This window comes from Hydra vulgaris, chromosome 03, assembly GCF_038396675.1.
Source record: "Hydra vulgaris chromosome 03, alternate assembly HydraT2T_AEP".
NCBI classification, from domain to species: Eukaryota; Metazoa; Cnidaria; class Hydrozoa; order Anthoathecata; family Hydridae; genus Hydra; species Hydra vulgaris.
In genome coordinates this window covers 546,192-571,017 of record NC_088922.1, presented here as the reverse complement: position 1 = coordinate 571,017, position 24,826 = coordinate 546,192, and the positions used below count along the sequence as shown (strand labels likewise).

At 29.8% G+C, this 24,826-nt stretch overlaps 1 protein-coding gene across 1 annotated transcript in view; it reads right to left on the bottom strand.

Moving 5' to 3' along the window:
- LOC101239642 (eukaryotic translation initiation factor 2-alpha kinase 3) overlaps positions 1-24,826 on the bottom strand; it is an 83,045-nt gene that overhangs the window by 42,575 nt on the left and 15,644 nt on the right. Inside the window, exon 5 of the mRNA XM_065792014.1 lies at positions 16,901-17,034. Coding sequence (XP_065648086.1) covers positions 16,901-17,034 — 134 coding nt within the window. The remainder of the gene's footprint in view (positions 1-16,900; positions 17,035-24,826) is intronic.

Here is a 24,826-nt window from a genome sequence, read left to right as displayed (position 1 = left end):
CCGGAACATATTGCATTAGCTTCCTAATATCCTGCAGTTTCACTCTTTTTATTGGAACATTACCCAATGGGTAGCACACATTTTGCGGAAACTCGACGATGCGATAGACGACTTGAAACATCTTGTAAGTTTGGACCATCAGCCCATCAATGAGTGGCCTACAGACAATTAAATGGAACAATATGGAATGTGTTGGATTAGCTTTGTCTAAGACATTTTTATGAAAACATATTGCATGGTATGCTATGATAGGCCTAAACAAATTATTAAAAGGCTAATTGGGTATCGAAATTGCAATACAAATCTCACATGCAATCAGTTCCAACAGTAGTAGCAGGTACAGTTCTTCCTTTGTAGTCAATGTACTCTTTACCTTTCACTCTAGCTTCTTTAACAACATTCCTTTTCCACATAGCCTCATTTTTAACCTTTCTTCCACTGCTAGTTTCTTCATCCATTATAAGTCTTTTTGATTAAAACAACGAGATGAATTGTAATAATTACAATTCATAACGCAATTTAATTATTAAATTGCGTGGGAGAAACCCTGTACAGCGGATTTGACTGACGTAGTTTCCTTGTGGAAATATAAGTATAGTCTAAACGGGGTTTTATGAGCATATTTGAGGTGTTTTTTAAAGTATAAGTTGAACGAGGAATTTTTGTAGAGGCAGTTTTTTTAATGAATAAAAAAGATCTGAAATCGAAACTTTGTGTTCACTGCGAGAAAACTGCATGAATAATAAAATAAGCCCAAATAACCTCAAACTCGTAACCAAAACAAAACAAAAATTGGATTAAAAACATCTGAAAGCTACCAGCAGAACACAGCTGGTTTTCTCAGTGCTGCAAACAAAAACCTTCTAAGTCACTGACCTAGAACCTTTTAGTTTACAAACAATATTTCAGCTCTCTATTTAACGTGTACGGAGAGCTCTGATTTAGAATGTTTTACTATACAATGGTGGAACTGTCTTCAAAGAACAAATTTTCATCAAAAAGTCAAACATTAAAAAAAATGACTTAGAACGTTTTTGTATACATTGATTCATATGGTTTTCAAGAAAAATTGTAGGTAAGAGTTAATCCTAGAAGATGAAGGGTAGATGACTCATGGAGTACATTACCATTCATAAATATAGGAAGATCTAGACTATTACAATAACAATAAGCTGAAAATTTTTTTTGAGTTTTATCTGAGTTAAAGTTTATCAGCCACTAAGAGCTCCATGCATGTTTTTGTATCAACAACAAAAGGCAGTAACTTCTATTTCAGCTAATGTTCCAGCTGCAAACATTAAAGGTCATAAAGCATTTGTCAATGTTAAGCTAATAAAAAGCAACTAACCCAGGGTAAATTTTATGGCAGTTGCAAAATGGTGGATTAAACTACAAGAAGAAATTATTTCCGCAAAAAGTGTAAAAATCTTTAAGAACAAGTTTGATAAATATATGAATATTATGAAACTCTGATCTCTATGGATATTATGAAACTTTAATTTGCATGGGATTGCACGTATCAGTAAAACATCAAAAACATTAATTGACAACATCTTTTTAAATATCAAATCAAACAATTATAAAGCATGAAACCTTATCATCTCAATATCATTTCTTATAATTTATTAACTTTTTTATAACTTATTAAAGCAGCTCTAACACAACTCTTAATGTTCATAGCAATAAAACTCAAACAAATCCCATTAATATTTGTACTGCTTTCAACAAGTGCTCCACTAACATTGCTCAAGATGTTCAGACAACAGATCATATTTTACAAACCCTACTCAAGAACATGAAATTTAAAAAACTATCAACTCACTAGACGCAAATAAATCAAGTGGACCAGTTAAAATTTTAAAATTATTAAAAAATATTTCCAACATTTTTAATATCTTACTCTCAAGTGGTATTTTTCCAGAAAACTTAAAAATTGCTAAAGTATCAATATTTTACTAAAGTATCTCATGAAAAAAATAAAATGATTATGATAGTTGATTTGACAATCGTCAGCCACTGTTGTTTTTCTAATATTTATTTATTTAAACACCATAAGATTTTATAGAAAAATTGTTAAAAAGATTTGTTTAACCAAATTTTTTAACTCTATTTTAGTATATATTTAGATCACTTTTTTACTAAAATGATTTATAAATATCATTTCTTCCTACTTTCATACATAAAACATTTCTTTTCTTAACTGTGAACTTTTTTTTCTAATTTGAAATTTAAAAATCAAACTGGAATAGCTTTAAGCGAGAGAGCAAGTAATTATAAGAGATGGCTTTTGTAACTTAAGCTTAAATGAATTTGATGCTTTTGAAATTGTTTTTGCATTACTCAATTCAAATTTAAATAAACAAATTTTTAAACTTTTAATAAAAAATATTTACTTTAATTTACTAAACATTTGTGTATCTATTACTTTGATTAAGTCATATTAAGTTTAATAACATACTAAGTTAAAAATGCAACTATGAAAATATTACTTATTAAAAAGTTTTTTGTTTTTAAAATAAATACTACTTGCAGGTTAAATTTTATATTTCATTTTAAAAAAATTTTAATTAAAAATATAAAACTAAAAATTTTAATTGCTTTTTAAAAACTATTAATGCTTCATTAGGGTGTCCCACTTTTAACCTGACCAAATAAAAATTCAAATGCACCCTATCTCAATCATCCTTATTTGGTCCCAGGACACACCAAAAAATTTTTTAGGTCTCCAAGTCAAGGGGTTCCAGTACAAGGTATTTTCATATGCGAGGTTCCATGGAATTATTTGCCCCCCCCCCTTTCGGTGCCCCTAATTTATAAATTGAATAGTAGAATATTGTCCACTTTACATTTATTTTTGTTCTGAAAAAAAATCTTTCATTTAAGAGTTAATACTTGTATAAACTTGTCATTTACAACAATTAAAGACAAATAAAGTCTAAAATCACATTAAAATGACATAAAATCACTTTTTTTCATGTTTTTTCCAACCTCTTTTTGGTTTATTTGCATGGAATCTTCTAGAAGACCTTCGTTATGACTTTCAGCCACAAATTAAGATGTCTTTGAGACATAAAATGAGATTTTTTATACAAAAATATCATGTCTTGGATGAATAAAGTTAGATTCTAATATGCTGTTTTTGTTCTGTTCAAATAATTGCTTTTATGTAAAATATTATAAGACCCTTTCATTTTATACTTTTCAGATTATAACAAATTTCTTAAAATATATAATGGCCGATGATGATGATGATGGATTTCCTTGTAAATCTCGAAGGACTAGAAATGATCAAAGTACTTTAAGAGAGAAAAATAAGGAGAGCTCCTTGGTAACTACACATTGCAGAAGTCTTCCTCCAATGAGATATAATTCTCCTAGGACTAACAGGGATTGTCAACCAGGAACCTCAGGTACATCCTTCAACATAAGTTTAGCTTCACAGAGAACTAATAGGTGTAAAAAAACAACTTACATACTTTAGCATCCATTACATATGTTTGCACCAAACAGATAATATTTTAAAATTCTATTAAAATAATGAATTGGAAAAGCTTTTTTTTAGTTGAAAAACATTTGAAACAAATATGTAAAGACTTTTATATATGTTTTGACTACCCATACTTGGAGAAATTTGTCGTCGAATATATTGGCTCAGGTCAAGTAAGAATAATCAAAACGCAAAACTATCCTGTGCACAAAAGACAATGTCAAGATCTATGCTTTGCATTGGAGGGGAGCGTACGAAAAGTAACAGGGGAGAATTTACTGGAGTATGCATTCTGAGAGAACTGTTAAGTATTTGAGACAAGGGTGGGTTTGATTCAAGATTTTGGGTTACAGAACAAGTAGTGAAGAAGAAGCTTGAAAAATCTTATGAACGCTACAAGAAACTGTGTAGTCTTAGAACCCTTAGTCTTAGAAACTGTGTAGTCTTAGAACCCATCTTGATGAAAGATGAAAGAAGAGCAATATAAAACAGAGAGTTTTATAAAAAAAGCAAACTGCGTTTTTCCTGTTTATAAAACAGACATCTTAAAACTTATAAGAGATGACGAAAATAGAGACAAGCAAGCAAAGACAGCAGATATTGAGTTCCTGAAGAGAGCATTCAAAGGTGAAATGGTTAAGCTTGGCACTGGGAAAGATAAATCTTATCAAGAAAAAATGGTAGACAGGGAAAAACGAATGTTAGATATGAAAGTATGCGTAGAGAAGAACAACATAAAAAAGAAAAACAAGAAATATCAAAGAAAAAAGCTATAGAGGACATAGAAAGGATGAAAGATTTTAAGAATTATTTTCACGTTGTACGAGTGCTGCTGATGCTGAAAGTGAAAAAAAGAAGATCAGTGAAGATAGAGTTTACATGGAACTTTCAATGAATGATGTTCTTGACACGTGGGTTCCTTTCTTGACTAGGTACAAAGTCAGTGTCCGAGCTGAAACTTCACTTCTCTCCTCACTTTTCAAGATTGGTGGTGTTGATCAAAATACAGTTCCTGTATCAAAGAGTAGTCTACATCGAAACAAAAAGATTGTGATTGAAAATGCAGCTAGAATAGTGAGAAAAGAAAATCTGGACAAAGTTCGGGGTTTAAAGGTCGCCATTCATTTTGATACAAAACTGGTCAAACACTATTGAACTGACAAAAAAATGTCTGAAACTGTAGAAAGGCTTGCTCTCAGTATATCATTCCCCCATGTCAATGAACCCTAAGATTTCTTGCTAGGAGTTCTAGAAATTGAATCATCTAAAAGGCAGGATCAAGCTATAGCTATTCAGAACATATTAGAGTATTATGAGCTCACTAACCAGATCATTGGTTGTAGTGCAGATACAACGGCCTCTAAGACTGGAAAATACAAGGGGACAATTAAGTTCTTGGTGGATCATGTGCTTAATAGACCTGTGCTTTGGCTGCTCTGTAGGTAAATAAATATTTTGATATCATATTTGAAAAGTTTATTGCACTAAACTGTTGCAAAATTATTACATTTTGTATCTTTTGGAAATTGATCTTTAAAGACACCATATATCTGAAAGGCATATTTCCCATGCAATGGATTATATTCAAGGTTCAACAAAATCTCCATCATTTGAAATATATAAAGATTTTCAAAAAATCTGGCCAGAAATAAGAGAAAGGGCAAATAATGTTGATCAGTTGCTGTTTTTTAATTATGGAAGAGAGGAAAGGTTCATGGCTGATTGTCTATACTTGCTTACAATGCAGCTGACTTCAGAGATCAATTTAAAGTTGAATAATAGTGAGAAAGATATGCTCGAACTGTCAACTGAACTTATTGTCACATTTTATGGAGCATAATTTTTTAAGTCTCCTCTGGCAGTCCAGGCTCAATCACATGATTTGGATGCTTTTAAGCTAGCTTATGAAATGATGAGCAATAAGGTATATATATCCAAGTATGGTCCCCTGGGAAAGCGGATGCATGCAAGCCTGGTCCATCATAGCTGGTACCTGACCCGCATGACAAGTTTGTACAAGTATTAACTCTTAAATGAAAGATTTTTTTTTCAGAACAAAAATAAATGTAAGGTGGACAATATTCTACTATTCAATTTATAAATTAGGGGCACCGAAAGGGAGAGGGGGGCAAATAATTCCATGGAACCTCACATATGAAAATACCTTGTACTGGAACTCCTTGACTTGGAGACCTAAAAAAATTTTTGGTGTGCCCTGGGACCAAATAAGGATTTTTGAGATAGGGTGCATTTGGATTTTTTTTTGGTCAGGTTAAAAGTGGGACACCCTAAGCTCCATAGATATTTGTTGTTGTTTTTTTACATTATTCAAATATGCTTTATAATGAAATTTTTAAACTATTCATTTGAACTTATCAAATTTATTTAAAAATAATTAGGTTGAAACATTTAAAAAAAATCTTTTTTAAATTAAAGATGTTCACAAAAATGTAATAACAAATATTTGTTTTTTTTGCTTTTATTTTTAATTAATGCATAATTACATAATACTTATTAAAGAGATATTTTTTTAATAAATGCTTTAAACATGCTTTTTTGATGTTTTAACAATTTAAACACAATAAAAAACATCATTATGTTATGAATAACTTTTAATCTTTGATCTTTTGTAAAGTTTTTATTTTACGCAAAGGCTTTAAATAAAATCAAAAATTAACTATAATGACTGTTTAAAATAAACGCATTATGTGTAAATTTAAATTTTTTTTTTAGTAGGTATGTATTTTTTATAATAAATTTAAACGTTGAAACTATTTTTCCATGTCTTTCTAAAAATCTATTAAAAATTTTTTTTTAAGTTACTTTCAATCTTTAAATTAAGAATAAATTAAATCAACTCTTTCCATGATATAATTGCTTTATTTTATTTTGTTTTTGTTTTTACGAAGAATTGTTTAAAAGTTTTTTTTTCTTAACTTGACTTACTAGTTAAAGCATGAAATGATTTAAAATTGCGATTTTAAAAAGACTACATTATTTTTTTAAACAATTTTTTAGCAACTTTTTGGATAAAATGTTTATACAACAAAAAATGTGTTTTTTTCTTTTCAATAATTTAATTTCACATTTCAACAATTTAAATAAAATTTGTTCATTTATTAAACAAGCAATAGAAGTAATTCGAAAAAGCTTTTTGCGAAAAGAAAAAGTAATTTTAACTTTTATTAGTTTTTTTAGTTTTTTTATATTGCAAGTTTTTTTAGTATTTATTGATAATTTATTTTCTTTTTTGTAAGGAATTGTTTTGCTTATTCTTTTATTTTTTTTCCTGTTTTTCTGTGATTTCTGAAACATTTAAATCATCAAAACATCTAAACAGTCATGGTCAAGTTGTAACCAAAAAAAAATCATTTGCGTGGTCAGCAATAGTGTTCGATTGCACGCCATTCTTGTCCAAGCTTTACTTTGTAGAATTTGCGTTGGTCAAAATGTCTGATTACTTTGTAAATTGATCGGACAATCTGAGGTTTTAGCCGGACAATGTCTGATGTCCAACCGTTATATTGAGCCTTGATACATATACATATATATACACATATATATGTATATATACACATATATATGTATATATGTACACATATGTATATATATATATATAGATATATATGAATACATATATATACATATATATGAATACATATATATACATATATATGTATATATAAACATATAAGTAATTGATGACTAGGGATACGCTATTGACCGCAATACCTCATTAACTTCTATATTCTTTGATTTTTTCAAAACCATTCGACCTTGTTGACCACATTATTCTTATGCACAAACTTGAAATCAACCTCCCATCATGGTTATTTTCTTGGATTGCAAAGTGGCTTTCAAACCATAAACAGCATCTTATATGAAACGGCAAGTCTACTAAATGGAAAGATGTTTTATCAGGAGTGATACAAGGAAGCGCCCTTGGCCCGATCCACTTTTTAATCTATGTACTAGACATAAATGACTACCTCCTGAAGGGCATTACACACAAGAAATATGCAGATGATATCGTAGCTTACATAACTGGTAATAACTCTTCTCTTCCACAAGAAGTGGCAGATAGTCTACAACGATGGTGCAATGATAATAAAACTTATTTTTTTGATACTATTTATTTAACGAGCGATTATTATCGTGGATATCTATTTGACATTTTATATCTATTATTAAGAGTTAGATTTGTTAGAGTTATGTAACAAAAGAATTAAAAACACGCCAGTGACGCAATATAACTTCTAACAATACAAAATATATTTGCTGAGTGAGTTAATTTGAAATGCGTTATGCGTTTTCGTTACACAGCAAAATCTCATAACAAGGTCTGTATAGATATTTTATAAAGTATAAAATTTGACCAACAATAATTTGAACATATTAGCTTCAATTTCACGCTAAATTAATTTGGATTATTCAAATAAAAAAAAAACAGCTCTCGCAAAAGTTTTTTTTTTCTCTCAAAAGTTTAATTATTATTATTATTGTAACTAAAATGAAAAACGCAAAGTCAAAAAAAATTTAATTCATTGGATAATAAACAGGCATGGTTTTAGCAAAGTTAAAAAAAATTTCGAAATGTCTAAAAAAATTTTTCACGGCACAATAAATGACTCTTGTTATGTGTATATTAATGTAACATTAACATTACAAACATATGCTAGTAACTAGTATAAAACAAAATTTTGTATTTAATAAGCAATTTTTATATAAATAAACAGATAGCTTGTGTAAAAACCAAAAGCGTAAAAAGCAGTTTAGAAAAGCGACTTGCATGGCTTGCCATGTTGGTTTTAGGAGAGCTTTTCTCCGCTCTTGCGCTCATTTACTAAGCGCAAGAGCGGAGAAAAGCCCACTGAGGCCTGTACTTAGCTGTTGCATCCATTTTTCTTTGACAAAACAAAGGTAAACATTCAAAAAATCAACTGAAAAGTCACAAAATACTCTCATATCAATCTCTAGCTTCTTTCTTCATTTGTTCACTCTTCAGATTAACAATATTATTTTATATTTTTTCCCAGAAATTTTCAATAGGATTCAAGCCAGGGCTTTGTGCAGACCACTCTATTGTCTCATTTAAGAAAACAATTTTGATTTGTTACATTTGAGAAAACAATTTCTCTTTGCCACATGGTGCAAATGGAGATTTGTTATTTTTCTGTCAACTTATTACTATTTATTATTTCTAACAATAACGAATTCTTGAAGATTGCATTATACAAATAATAGGTAGACAAGATTTTTTTTAGTAATAATAGGACATAGGTAGAGAGTTTATGTGAACTTTAATATAAAAAAAAAAAACATTTTTTTTTGTGACTTGTAATATAATACTTACTTTTACCTCTTTTTAATTTTTAAATTAATTTTTAAAATAGATAAGATATTTAATTTAAATCATTCAAATTGCTAATAGAATTAAAAATGAGAACAAAAATAAAAAGAATTGCTGATAGTAGTGGTGGTTGTTCCAGCTGACAACCCCAAAAGAAAGCTGCCTGAGTGCCAGAATGAAGGATAATTTTCTAGTTGAAAAGTTTGCAAAAAGGATGTCTGTTATGCTTTTTTTCAGGATTGATGTTATATCAATTATCAAGGCATATACGATAAAGTTTAGGAGTCTGAAGTCGCAGCACAAGACAAGCCAAGGATCTGTTGTTTCATAGAAGGAATTTATTACTTCACTAAAAGGTAAATGTAATTTTCATTAATTGACACAAATTATGATAAGTAACTTACTGAATTTGAAAATACTATTTTAGAATGATCATAACGTAAGTATTTGTATTTTTATTACATCAACAAAAATAACTGACTTTATTTTTATAGGACTTTTTTTATTATGACACTCATCAACGGTATTAAGATAAATAAGTTCATATTCAAGGAAGTCGAGGTAAATTGCCTACATTAAAAATGAGATAACAGATCACAAGATGTGCATCAAAGATCTGGACAAAGCCAGAGCTGACTATTTAATACTTAAAACTCGTCTGACACCCTCAGTTCAAAGGCAGTGAATAGCAGCCTGGTCCTTCCAAAAATTAAAATCAAATGTTCAATCTCAACATATTCAAATTAGCAAATATACCATACACAACACACACAGTTCTGGGAGCCAACATGTCTGCTACTCTAATAAAGTTGCTAATTGAAGGGGGAGGTAATCCAGATAAGCTGTCTCTTTTATGTTCAAGTGTATACAAAATAAAAAATAAAACACTAGATGACAATTTTGAAATATTAAAAAAGTTATTGCAGTACCAGATTAACCAAAAAGATGGCAATTTTGATGAAAAAATAATATAGGATTTGATACCTGAATACTGACAAACCAAAAGGATAGGATCTGTGTACTTAAAAGTTTTGATGGCAAGGATCGTCTGCTAGGTGCACCAGGCATTGACTTTGGCATAATAAGTGACCAGGGTTGAAATTTAACTGGAGCCGGGTCTAATAAAAAATAGTTGGTGCTGGGCTTGTGACCGGGGCAGCATAAACATTGAAACATCCCAAATAATGATTGACCGAAACAGAAAAAAAGCCGAAACTGAAATTAACGAAAATCTCCGGTACTCTAGTTGAGTGCCGTTAGTGCCGAAACAGACATTTCAACAAATTATTTACCGAAACATATTTCGGCTAGTCAAAATTAGTTTCATTAGAAAAATTTATTTAAAAATGCAACTTCACATTTGTTGTTTTTTAAACTCTTTTGTTTTGATTACATGCATATCCAAAATTGAGATTTAATACATAAGTTGGCGATACAAGTTAGTAGCGAAAGTTAACAACTGGTAGATTTTCTCTGCAAAACAAGATTTTTTAATGGTATTTTGTGAAAATTCTCAAATTTTTTGTAAAAATTGTAAGAAATATTTTGTGAAAATTCTCAAAAATAACTGTTTTTCTAAATTAGATAAAAGATTAAAATCTTACAAATTTTTTGGTTTTCTGTATGTTTTTCAACTGAAATTATATTTTTTACAGAATTTATAAAAGGTAGCGAAACTGAAATTTTGGTCGAAACCGATACCAAAACAGAATTTTGGTCAATCACTTATCCCAAAGTATATTTTTATTATTTGCAATTCATGTTATATTTTATATAGATATGCATGTATATTTATATAAACATCTTTATGATCAACATGATCATCATCATCATGATTATCATAATCATGATTATCAAGCCTTAGCTTTCCCCTTTTATGCTGTTTCTCTAATATAAAAAATTGCAAGCATTTTTATCTTTAACTAAAGCTCATTCATACCATATGTAATTTACTCTCTCCAAGTTTTCTTACTTCTACCTCTACCATTTTCTCTACATCTCTCTACATGCTGATACCCAAACCACTTTAATCTTCTATGACAAACCTTGTTTGATACAGTGTTTTTTCTAATTTCTGTCTTAGATTATGACTCCATTTCTCGTCTTGTTAGAGTCATACCACACATCCATTTGATCATCATCTTCTCTTTTCAGGCAAATATTACACCTTAAAAATACTAAAGTTTATATAAATATGTCAGCATGTTATATGATATATGTCAGTATCTAAATAAAAAGCAAATATATACGTTTATATCCATATTTATCCATATTATTTATGCATAAATGCTTCTCTTACGTAACCTCATAACATAACATGCCTCTTTATTCTTACAAGAAGTTAATGTAAAAAGGTCCTGTCTAATGCTAAACTCTGTTATTCTTAGTTTACTAAATCTTGTATCTTATCTCAGATATTAAGCTCTAGAGACTTTAGAAATTTATTAAAAGTTTCATTAAAAAAAGTCTAACATAACATCTCTAGTTTACGGATCTTATTACTACTTATTATTTCTCTATTACATCTTATTAAATCTCCCCAGATAAAGTAGTGTTATTTGTAAAGAACTTTTCCTCTAATTTGACTCTTTAATCTCTTAGCCACATTCTTTCTGCAATTCCAGTTAAACAAACCCATTATTAGACATCCAAATCACTCTGGTTTTCAAAGATAAAGACAATTCTCAATTTTGATTGTCTATGGCTTGTAATTCAGACAACATGTTCATCGTCTTGCAAAAGTGTACTCCAGAACTCTCTTTAATCCTTGCTAACATATTATTAACTGTTAAATAAGTGGTTCCAATATTTCAAAACTCTAGGATACAAATTCACCTCTCCAACCTACTATCTTCTCTCTCGCATTAGTTTATTCATTTAAAAGTTTTAAAACTATTTAGATCATTTCTTTCTAACTACAATACTAAAATTATTCTCAAAGGGCTTTCAAACAAGGCCCTAAAGCGCATTGTAAATGTAAATGGATCTGCTTTATCTGTCAAGTTTGAGCCACTCTGCCATCATTGTAATGTTGCATCTTTTTCTTTTTTTTACAAATACTATTATCAATTCTTCCCAGGAGACGTGTGCAGTTTTTTTGTCTCGCTTATCAACAAAAAGGTTTTTTATTTAGATAAAAAAGAATTTTATTTAGAGAAAAAATTACATTAGAGTAAGATTTAGCTAAAAACTATTAAAAGGTGTTGGACAGTTGTCCAGTATAAAAGCAAAAAATTGAAGCAAAGATTTATTATTAATAATTGTTTATGTATATTTCACCAATAATATATTAGACCAAAAAAGGAGGGTGCAGGTAGAATTAAGCACACAGAGCCAAATGCTAAAAAACAGCAAAAACATCTAAAATTACAAAGCGCTATAAAATTAGGGATAAAAAATGTACAGGAATAGAAATATAATATGAAACAAATAAGGCTATGTAAAAAATGTGTAGAAATCATGGCATGGCAATTGAAGCTTAGAAACTATGTACATGTGTGTGCACCTTGAATGGAAAATACACTGAGAGGCTTAAATGGTTAAGAAATCTGAATGTGAAGAGATGTGTATCATTCAAAAACATAAAACAGAAAGATTTTTTATATACAAAAATGATGAATGGTTACAAAGCAAATATATGAGCAGCAGGATTTAAAAGTAAAACAATGAAAAATTGGATAGTGGTAAGATTCAAACCACGGCCATTCTGTGCATGAAGTAAATGCCATATTCATATAAGCTAATCAAGCGTATACTGGTGAATAAATAAATATATTTATATTATAAAAAAGTGATATAGAAAGTAAAGCCTACAAGGTAGAGAAGTACATATGTATACATTAACAAACCAATATATGAGTTTATATTAGGGGTGTACCAGAATGGAAATTATTTAAAAAATTAGGCCGGAACAAGAATTATACTAATGTAATTTTTTACCTTCAAGATTAAAAGTGAAAGCCTGTACCTAAGCATCATGGCTATAAAATATTAGGGTTGCAAAACTTCCAGCAAAAGGAGGCATGTCCTCTTTTTATATCTTTTGATTTATGTCTGGCAGGCGATACTGAATATATTTTAAATGTCCGGCTTTTATAATATCCTAACTTTTTAATTTTTTTATGTTTTTTTTTTACCTATTTTTTCATAATTTATAATTAGCTTTTCTTAAAGAAAAAAATGTCAAGTTCTACTAATAACTTTGTGCATTTCACTTTTTCAATTGCATTGCAATGTTAATTTTGTCTTACTTCATACATTTATCCAACAGTTTGGCAAACAAAAATCAAAACAATAAAAGTTAGAACATAATTTAATTATAATAAAAATAAACTGTTCTCAAAACGGAATATATTGCACATTCTTTTGTTATACTATAGAACGGCAAAATAATTTTAAAAAACTTAAAAAAGTATAGATCTATTCTTTTTTAACACATTTTTAACTAAGCACATTTTGTATTATTCAGTTTTTGCTTGAATTTAATTTTTTTTTTTTTTTTAACATCATCGCTTCCAACAAGGCTGCAAGCAACCACTAATTAGAGTTGGAACCAATAATTAGAGTTACTGAGAAAAGATGAAGATTGTAGAGCAAGATAACGATTGACAGAAGACTTAATAGATTGCAAATTATATGAATCAGAAAAGCAAGATGAAGGAAACGAATTTCAAAGAACTAATGTTCGAGGAAAAAAACTAGAAGAATACAAGATTTTGGAGCACTTAGGAACAGTCACAGAAAAAGGATGAGACTTAATTGAATGATGAGTAACATGAGAATGAATTTTAGTAGATGGCTCAAGAGACACTAGCTCTTTAGAGCAGTACCCATTATAGTATCTGTAGAAAAGAGAAAGAGAAGCAACATTACGACAATGTGATAGTTGGCTATAAGAGCAGGTCCAAATATGTTTACAATGCGTTTTTGCACCTTGTCTAAAAGAGAAAGGGCATCATTACAAGATCCATCCCAGATATGGCAACAGTATTCCATACAAGGCCGGATTTGATATTTATAGAGATAAAGAATAGAATCTGAAGTAAGAAAGTGTCAAGCTCAATAAAGAGATGCAACCTTAGCAGATGCTAATTTTGCAATGGATTTGATATACGGTTTCAAAGAAAGATCGGAAGTAAGAGTTAATCATAGAAGATGAAGGGTAGATGACTCATCGAGCTCATTATCGTTCATAAATATAGGAAGATCTAAATTATTGCAATAATGATTGGCTAAAAAAAACTTAGTATTATTTGAGGTAAAGTTCACCATCCACTGTGAGCCCCATGCTGTAGCAGAAGTGAAATCTTTTTCAAGCTCAAATGCCCCCTCCAAGCAATCAGAGAGTATTGGCTACTTATTAAGACAAGAATAAATGCTAGTATCATTAACCAACAATGCCAATTTAGATAAGAAAATACCTGCAAAACCATTAATGTAAATTAAAAAGAGTATAGGGCCAAGGATTGAACCTTGAGGAACCCCTGAAGTTACAGAATATGAAGAAGAGTGCTGTCCATCGAGGACAACTTTTATACTACAATTGGAAAGGAAGGATTCAATAATCTTAGAGACGTTACCAAATACACTGTAAGAAAAAGCTTATGGAGAAGACCAGCATGTCATACTTTATCAAAAGCTTTATAAATGTCAAGAGGGATAGTCTTAACCTCTCCATCTTTATCTAATGCACAATAAAACCTATTGGTTATTACTGTTAGCAAATCAGCTGTAGAACAAGAAGATCGAAATCAATATTGATGATCAGAAAGTAAGTTATTAAATTTAAGATGAGAGAATAAGTGAATAAATTGACGTCCTTTTTCAACCTAAAACTCAAAGATATTGCAAAAAGCTTTCTGTACCATAGCTAGAGTCTTGCCCCCAACATAAAAAAGACCATTAGTGCCTCAAAGTTTTAAAAACCTTCCATTATTAGGTATTACTAAAATAAAGTATGTCCTCCTTTTGACTTTTTTCTGTCCTCCTTTAGGCAAGCGTATATCTGGCAACTCTATATAATATACATTTATAACCTATAATATGTGTATATATATATATATATATATATATATATATATATATATATATATATATATATATATCAGGGACCTTTCTAGGAAAAAAAGTTAGGCGGTGGTACCTTTCTGTCTCAGAGAAATGTAGCGGAAAATCAACGTTTTATCGCAAAAAAAAAAAATTTTTGTCGCAATAAATGTAAAAAAAAAAGGTCCTCAAATTTTAATTTGGGCAGCACCCAAACGACAACCAAATATGGTTAACGCTGTCGAAAACGGTCTAGAATAATGCCTGTGTGTATATATATATAACCTATTTTATTAATTTGATTTAAGAAACATTTAAAATGAGACTATTCTAAGAGGCAGGTAAAATTTTTGATGAAAAAGTAGCTTGTTTGCTGCCCAAAACTAGATAGCAACTCTTTATACACCACAATATTCCTAAACTTTTAGAAATCCTTACATAATTATTGCAAATAAAATTATACTGTGTTTGTTTAGAACTTTGTATTTTTTACCTAGATTTACCTATAGTTTTTCATCGCCTTGTGGGGCAATGGTTTTTTGATTTAATTTACACAGCCTGTGTCACATGTCTTAAAATGGTAAACAAAAAATTCCAGCATTCCGCCCTCAAACATTGTAATTCCGGCCGGGACCAGAATGACCTAAAAGTCACAAATTCAAGCCGGAATTCCAATACTTCCCTAGTTTATATAAACATATAAGCATGCACTACATAGACAATATATACTTGTTACATTAAAATTATACAAATCTATTTTACAAACAGATAGCAAATTATATTTTTGCTTTCCTCTTTAAAAAAACAAAATTTAAAATTTAAAATTTTTATTTATCTAGTTTATTTCCTCACACATCAACAAAACCTCGCTCATCAGCATATTTTTCTGACTCATACAAATCTAATCATACTAATCAAATTCTGATTCATAAAAGTCTTGCACAGTATGTAATGGTTGTTAATGTATTTATGCTAGTATTTAATAAATAGTAAATTTATAATATATAAAGTATTATAAATTTTTTCTTAGACCCGGCCTTTGAAGCAAACCAATTATGATAATAGTAAAAACCGAAACTTTTAAAATCTCAGAGGTTATTTTAAATCATTATTTTTTTATTATGCAACGATATCTAAATTTAGAAAACTTTCAATAAAAATCAAATAAAATTCAAGTCTGGTATGTGGAGAGCTGACTACCATGAGCTGGCAGAGTTACGTCTTATGTACCTGGACTGTAGCTTTATCTGCAAGTTTAAGAAATCTGGTGCTATGCACCATGCTAGATTCATGGCCAAAGATATTAAGTACCTAGCTTTTCCTTCTGAAAGATTTTACACAAAAAACATATATATCCATTAGCTCTCATCACTAGGATGGGCAAGTATATTGCTATCCTCTATGCACCCAAGTCTTTGACTAATAAGAAGCTAGATATTGCAGCACTACAGGTATTCAGCCTGAAAAAAAACCCACAATAATAATTTTTGATGTATGTCTTTTAAATAACATATATATTCATGTGTTAGAATAGTATCCAGTTTGCTTTTTCTTCCTGGTATACTATGCAATTTTTAAAAATAACATTTTTTTTGAAAACTTGATGAGGCCAGTATAAGGTAAAAAAATGATTAAAAAAAAAAAGTTTTGTATTTCTTTATTATATTCTGTAAAAAATTGCTTATTTGTTAGTAAAAATTTTTCTATGACCTAACTTATGAATACCCCTAATTTACATCACAAAGACTAGATCAAAAAGATGTGTTTTTTATTGATGTTTACATCAAAAGATTAGAATTTGACCCTAATTTAGTAGCATAAACTGGGGATCAAATATGTTTAAAAAGACTTAAACAATTGTTTTGGTAACATCAATTTTATACTATTTTATAGCCAACTCATGCAAACTATTTTCAAAGAGCTGGGAGCAAATAAATGTATTTTAAAAAAATGTATATTCCATAAGACACTTAATGTATCTCAAAGACAATAGAGTAATTAAATAAAAAACCACTTACTTTTCAAGTCCATTTTGAGGATTTACAACACGTATTGTTTGCTGAATTCTCCTTAAGGACAAAATATCTTTGTTTTGGACTTTTTGGTTCTGATTTTTGAGCTGACACCCAACAGCTGAACATTCAAAAGCAACCTAAACACAAATTTGATTTTTCATTCTACTATACTGAAGACATAGACAATGGAAGTAATAGTAATGTACAAACAAGTAATACTCTACCATTATATATATCTATATTTAAATATATATACCAATGTATACATTAAAATTATATACAAAAACTATTGTTAACATTTCATAGCAAAAAAAAAAAATTTCAAAAACAAAAAAAGTTAACTTACTTACACTCCCACCCCACTCCAATTTCACTTTTCTTTTCTAGTATTGGTTTTATCAACCTGATGTTTTTTTAATATACTAAATTGCGCTAATTTTCTTTTAATATACTAATTTACATGGATTTTTTTTAACTTTTTTATAAAAACGTTGATTGCACTCAGTTTTAAAAACAAAAATTTCACATAGACTTAAAATCTCTCAAAATATTGTACAGAAAAAGCACAAACAATTTTGAATCATACAATGAATTCATTTTTGTTTATTTTAAAATCCTAATAGAAATTTAAAAAGGGGTAAAAGATTCTATCTGTTGACCAGCCTTGCACTCCTTCTTCATGATTTTGGTACCACCTAGATAGATGTATTCATAAGATCATATAGATGTAATCATATAGATATATTTATATTGTTTCCAGTTTAGAATGTTGAATGCTGCATCTTCTTGACTCAATGCATAGGTTTTGCTTGTGTCTCTGTTTTTATGACTAGGCAACTCATTCTATTATCTCCTATGAAAGTACAACTCTAAAATTCAGTTTTATGGTTGTGAGGCCGGCTGGTAGTCAGGTTTCCCGACTCTGTGGTAGCTCTCAGAAAGATTCCATCAACAGCTGAAAAATATCAAAGTATTAACAGTGCCATGTTGCGCATGGATGGTATCCAAGTTTGTACTTTTGGTGTGCATTACCAAGGCCACATTTGGAGCCTTTTGATACAGCTTAGGGTTTGTTAGTAGTAATGAGGCAATTGCTTGGGCTATTAAACAGTGTACTGAGTACTATCTATGCTTTGAGTCAAGTTCTTCAACAAATTTAAAAATGAATATAGTATTAAAAACTATAAAACACAAAAAACCATCATCATCGCCAGGTTCTCTAAACCTGTCATTCACTAATATTTGTGGTCTTCGAAGTAACTTTTCTTCTGTTGAGTCTTATCTCTTGCAAAGTTCACCAGACCTACTTGCTCTTCGTGAGACTAATTTGAGTTCAGCTGTCTCATCTTGTGATCTTAGCGTTGATGGTTATCCTCCTTTAATTCGTAAAGAATCCAATAGTCACATGCTTGGCCTCAGTATTTACATTCACAAGAATTCCCCATTTGTCAGGATATTAAGTTTGAATCATGGCCTTCTTTATAGAAGGCCTCGACACCGTGCACAATTTTTTTTGACTGAAGGCCGATTTAAAAAAAATATGGCGGTTTAGTAAAATATAAAAATGTTGTATAGCTTTGCTAAGACTAAATATATAATTAGTAAACATTCTACTTGCATTTTTTTGATGCATTATTATAAAATTAGTTTTTTGACGTTAAATTAACAACTTTTTTATAAGCTTAAATTGTTTATTAAAATGAATAAAAACATTTTAAATCAAAATTTTATATATATAATATATAAGAAATAATAAGTAATGAGAAAAATACACCAATAAAAAACCAAATTATTTTTTTACTAAACATGAAAAAAAATTTTTACATAAGCTTGATTTTTTTAGTTTGGTTTCTTTATTACTTTTGGGAGTGTGAAGTAATGCAAAGTTCTTTAAAAAAATGTTTGCTAATGTTTGGCATTGTTTCTTTGCAATAGAAAAACTGTACAACTCTGCAATAAATACAAACTGTCGTATAAGAAATGTTCGGCAAACTCTTTTATCTAATAAAGAAAAAAATATGTAGCAAAATAAGGACCACTGAGAGTATCTGATAGAATAGTTAACCCTACTCTATTTAAAGTATTCAAATAAGTTCCATATTTTTCATAATATGTAATTGTATTTTCATCATATTCTCCAGTAGAATACTTTTGAACATAACCAGCAATATAGACAATAGCATATAAAATGTCTATATTTATAGTATCTTCTAGATCTGCTAAATTGTAAATTATATCAATTTCCCTATCATTTAAATCTTCAAGACATAAAAGACAGTCATGGCCATCATTTCTTTCTACATCAATATTCAGTTGTAGCACCAGCTTAGCATGTTGAATACGTACTTTTTTGATAATTGATTAAGCTGTTATAAAGTAAGTATCACCAGAGCCTTGCCTTAGTTTTCCAAAGCATTTTTCAATTGGATCACTAGAAAACCAACCTAAAATAACATATTCATTTCCACTTGATAAAAGATGACAAGACAAATCAACTAGGCCTCGACAAGTATGTGAAAGAGAATTGCTTGTATCTCTCGTAAGCTGGCACACACGTTTACCAGATGTTGGTTTCATATTTTCGGCCATTGTTGCAATAGCGAGCAACTTTTTTAAATTAATGTCATCTGAAGATCTGATTACATTACGCGACTCATCCCTAAATCTAGCATTGGCACCTGGACATTTAACATTCACTATTTTCCAAAATTCTATAATTAACTCCAAAAAAATAATAGTACCCTTGACACTTTCTTGTTCTATTTTAGGATGAGTTTTTAGAGCTGCAACTGTCTCTTCACTAAATATTTGTAAACAAGTGCTTACTTTTTGTCGTTCTGTTGGTTTAGGATTTATTGATGTTTCAGTCAATCTGGATAACTTTATTAACTGGTTTTTTTCAAGTGTATATAAGTTAATTAAATCTCTCCAATTTGCAATGCGAGTTATTTCATTATGAATAAACTGCAACTGACCTAGTTTTTCTGTTAGCCAATTGTTTCTTATGCACTTCAAAAGATGAACCTAGTCATATAAAATATAAGAACCATTTTGACATAACCAAGGTTTTCCCTCTACTGTTTTGAATTTAGAAAAGAAGCTTTGGTTAACTTTATTTCCATCTGTAATAATTGCAATTACTTTACCATTACACGTAGAAGTTTCTATAGTGTCTACAATTAATTTGCATTGTTCTAGTTGGAAATCTGAAGTCAGATTACTAACTGGTAAAACTTTTGCTAAAAATTCAGGTCCACCATAAAGACTTTTGACCATAAATGAAAGTACAGTAGTAGCTAACTTCTCTGGATAATTAACAGCATTTCCAAAAATATTTCCACTTTGATATAATAATGCTGCTTTTACATAAACTTCATTTATTAATAAAACACAATTTCTTTTTTTTTCATCTAAGTTCGATAACACAGAACTTAAAAAAGTTAAATTATCCTGAGAGTTTATTTTTGAAGCTATGCGCGTCAAAGTTCAAATACTTGGCAACTGATAATCATAACATAATCGATGGTAGGTGGAAGGACTTGTTGCAAAATATTCAAAAGCTCTCGTTATTATATCAGCAGAATAGACAGCACAACCAACAGAATGATCTCCCATTACATTTAGATGCTCAAGCATTATTTGAATTTTATGATACTTATCCTTAATTTTCAGATATCTAAGGTCTTCGTTTAAAGATGACTTTGTACAAAGAGAAGTGATTTTGTTATTTGACAGAGGTTTAATAGTACATTTTGAACCAAAATGAAATGCTTCGAACAACAAACTTTGATTAATTATCAGCAAAAATAGTGGAACTCCACAATTGAATACTTTAGATTGGATGAAAATTGAATTGTTTTGCTTGTATGTAATCAAATCATTATCATTAGATAAGTATTTTTCGATCTCTCCAAAGTTTAAACTATCAATTATTTTATATTCTTCTGATTCATCTTTTTTGATACCTCTTTTTGAAGAAGAAGATAAAGTCTTTCTCATTTTAGGTGGTCGAGAGGAGAGACAACTTTTAGAGATATTTGGAAACACTGATGGAGCATGAATCGGTCTCAATTTACCACGACATAATGTAAACTCCACTTCATCTGGCCAATTCAATTTACAAACAGCAGTGAATTTTGTGACGGTCCAATTTAAACGAGGGATACTCATAAACCATTTATTTTTTTCAGATTCTTCACAAGGGAATTTATATACAGATACATTACAACCTGAAGACTTATAATTTGAGGAACATTTTGGAACACAGCATTTTAAAGGCATTCTAAATTATTTAATTTAAATTCACTTGAAGAATAACTTTAAATATTTCTGAAAAATAGTAATCAACATTTTACACCTTTATCCAAACAAAATTTGCGTTTATAAGAAGTTTTTAAAAACTGGCCTTCAGTCAAAAAAAACCGCGCAAAGTGTCGAGGCCTTCTATAAAGAAGGCCATGGTTTGAATCCACAAACTATTCTTTTATGTGCTTTTGTTTAGCAACACTCTACCACCTTTCTCTTTGCTCTATATCGCTCTCCTTTATCTCAAGACTACGCTCTTTTCGATGCTATTTCTGATCAAATTGACCAAGCCTTTTTTCATTATCCCTTTACCATTCTCTGTATAAAAGTTGTCATTGATGGACAGCACTCTTCTTCAAACCCTGTAATTTCAGGGGTTCCTCATGGTTTTATCCTTAGCCCTATACTTTTTTTAATTTACATTATTGATCTCTCGGAAATTCTCACAACTGAAGTGGCATCATTCGCTGATGATACTACTATTTATTCTTGTCTTGATAAGAAGGCAAATCCTTGGAGGGGGCATTTGAGCTTGTAAAGGATCTCACTTTTGCTACAGCATGGGGCTCACAGTTGCTGGTGAGGGTTTAACTCAAATAAAACTCAATTTTTTCAGCTAATCCTTATAGCAATAATCTAGATCTTCCTTTATTTATAAACGGTAACGTACTCGATGAGTCATCTACCCTTCATCTTCTAGGATTAACTCTTACTTTCGATCTTTCTTGGAAACCATATCTCAAATCCATTGCAAAAGTAGCATCTGCTAAAGTTGCATCTCTTTATCGTGCTTGCCACTTTCTTACACAGGATTCTATTCTTTATCTCTATGAATCTCAAATCTGTCCTTGTTTGGAATACTGTTGCTCATTCTGCTTTAGACAAGGTGCAAAAACGCATTGTATATGTAGTTGGACCTGCTATTGCAGCCAAATCCACCATTATCACATTTTTTTTGTTTTTTTGTTTTTGTTAAGTCACCACCCAAGGCCAAGAAAGTTACTACAGATAAGGAGGCTACTCAATTGTGGTTATAACCCTCTCTCAACTTTATAACTCCGAAACACGAACCTTGATGAACAAGGCCGCTGAGCAGAGGAACAAGTTGAGCACATTACTACCAGGGACTTAGTAAGGATCGAAATCGGAACCTCTCACTTATAAAGCAAGCGCTCTACCACGACACCACTACTGCATATAACTGCATATACATCGTCATATCATTGCTTCTTTTTCTCTTTTCTGTAAATACTATAATGGGCACTGCTCTTAAGAGCTAGTGTTTCTTGTGCCATCTACTAAGATTCATTTTTGTATTACTCGTCATTCAAGTCTCATCCTTTTACTGTGACTGCTCCTAAGTGCTCTAAAATTCATATTTGTCTAGTTTTTTTTTATTGAACATCAGTTCTTTGGAATTTGCTCTCTTTATCTTGTTTTCATATAATGTGCAATATTTCAAGTCGTTAATCGTTCTCTTGCTTTATAAATTCATCTTTTCTCTTCCAGTAACTTTCGACTAATAGTGGTTGCTTGCAGCCTTGTTGGAAGTGAATGTGTTGAAAAATAATCATAAAATTTATTCAAAATTGATAAAAAACAACAACATAGTTTTGATGTATGTTCTGGCAAACTCAGTCATTAATAATGGCTCTACAATTGTAGCCCTCTATATAACAAACAAATTATCATTATATAACAAACAAATTATCAGTCAACTTGAATATAGAAAAAACACTTTGTAAACATAGTTAGACCTGTTCTATCTGTCAAGCTTGGGCCTCTCATCCCATTATTGTAAGATTGCATCTTTTTCTTTATTAAACAAATGCTACCATGGTCGCTGCTCAAAGGAGCTATTATCTCTAGTTCTATCAATCAAAACACAAAATCATTTCTTTTTACTGTATCAGTCCCTGCATGCTCTAAAAACCTTTAACTGTGTACTTTTTTTCTCCCCCCCGCACTTCAACCCTTTGGAACTCTCTCCCCTCCTCATGTTTTCCTGACTGTTTCCTTGCTCTTTAACTCTACTCTTTGTTTTCTAGTAACTCCCAACTTAATAGCGGTTGTTGTAGCCTTGTTGGGAGTAAATTAGAATTAACCCTAATCTATTTACACCCCCAAGGCCTGTATGTATATATATATATATATATATACATACAGGCCTTGGCTACGCGAGCTACGCGGGCCATCCGCCAAGATAGTCTTGCACGGGCTTTTTTGAAAAATTAAAATTATTATGTTTTGATGAAAATTTTATTTTGTTGATTCTTCATGCCAGGTATAGTAAAAATTTTAATTGTAATAGTAAATATTTTTTTAGCGATAAAAAGACAGAAATACAAATTGCAAAAAAAAAAAAATAACTTTTTTTTTTCAATTATTTTTTATATTTAATTTTTATTTAATAATTTAGTAATTAATAAAGTAATAAATAAAAAAACAATACTCAAATGTTAAAATATAATTAATCATATAAACAACAATATATAAAAAACTGTTAACGCCATATTAGATATTAGTGTGCGCTCTACTTAGTGAATTTTTGTCATTATGTTTTGGTTTTGCTTTTGTTTCTCGATTTTTATTCAGACTTAATTCTTATTTATACTTCATTATTTTATTCTCCAGTTTTATCAGTTGTATAATCACATTTTTGTTGAGTTTATTCCAGATACAGTCAAACCAATAATTTGCAAGCAGCATAAAAAATGGCAGAAAAACAACCTTTGCAACCATCACGTTTCTTTATTTAAGCATCTTGACGCTTAAAAAATTTGAGTATTAATATATTGTTAAAAGAAATAAAATATTTTTTATTGCGGTTCATTTTTCTTGGGCTTTGTAAATTAAATTAATCACTAAGCTATAAAGATATAGTGACAATTATTGAATTCTTTTTTAAATAAACCTTGAACCAAAGAGTTCTATTCCTTTACAATTGTTTTTCAACTGTTTAGACTAATATTTTAATTATTACTACCGTTTCCATTCAATTTACTATCATACTCTTTTATGAACTTGTAATTGATTTTGCATTTATTTCAGAAATAAGGAGAAAATATATGTTATGTTGATGTGATATGTGAGTTAAAATTTAAGGTAATCTATTTTTAATTTCTAAGTGACTAAGTACAAATAGATTTTTTAAGATTCTGGTATATATACTTCTTAAATATATTTTTCTTATATAATATTTGTTTAAAAAAAAGTTATATGAATTGAAAATAAAAAAAAAAATCTTTTTTTACATTTTTTTATGAAGAGAACCGATAGAAGGGTATTAAATGTAGTATTATTTAATATATCAGGTTTATTGCTTTAAATATATTTAAATGTATTTGATTTGAATCCACAGACTATTCTTTTATGTGCTTTCATTTAGCACCACTTCACTCTATCACCTTTCTCTTTGTTCTATATCGCTCTCCTTCATCTCAAGACTGCACTCTTTTTGATGTTATTTCTGATCATATTGACCAAGCCCTCTCTCTTTATTTATCAGCTAATACTGTTGTTGTCAGTGACTTTATTGCTTATCACACTGAATGGCTTGGCTCTAGTGTCAGTGACTCTGCTGGCATAAAAGCCCTCAACTTTTGCTTTTCTCAATCCCTAACT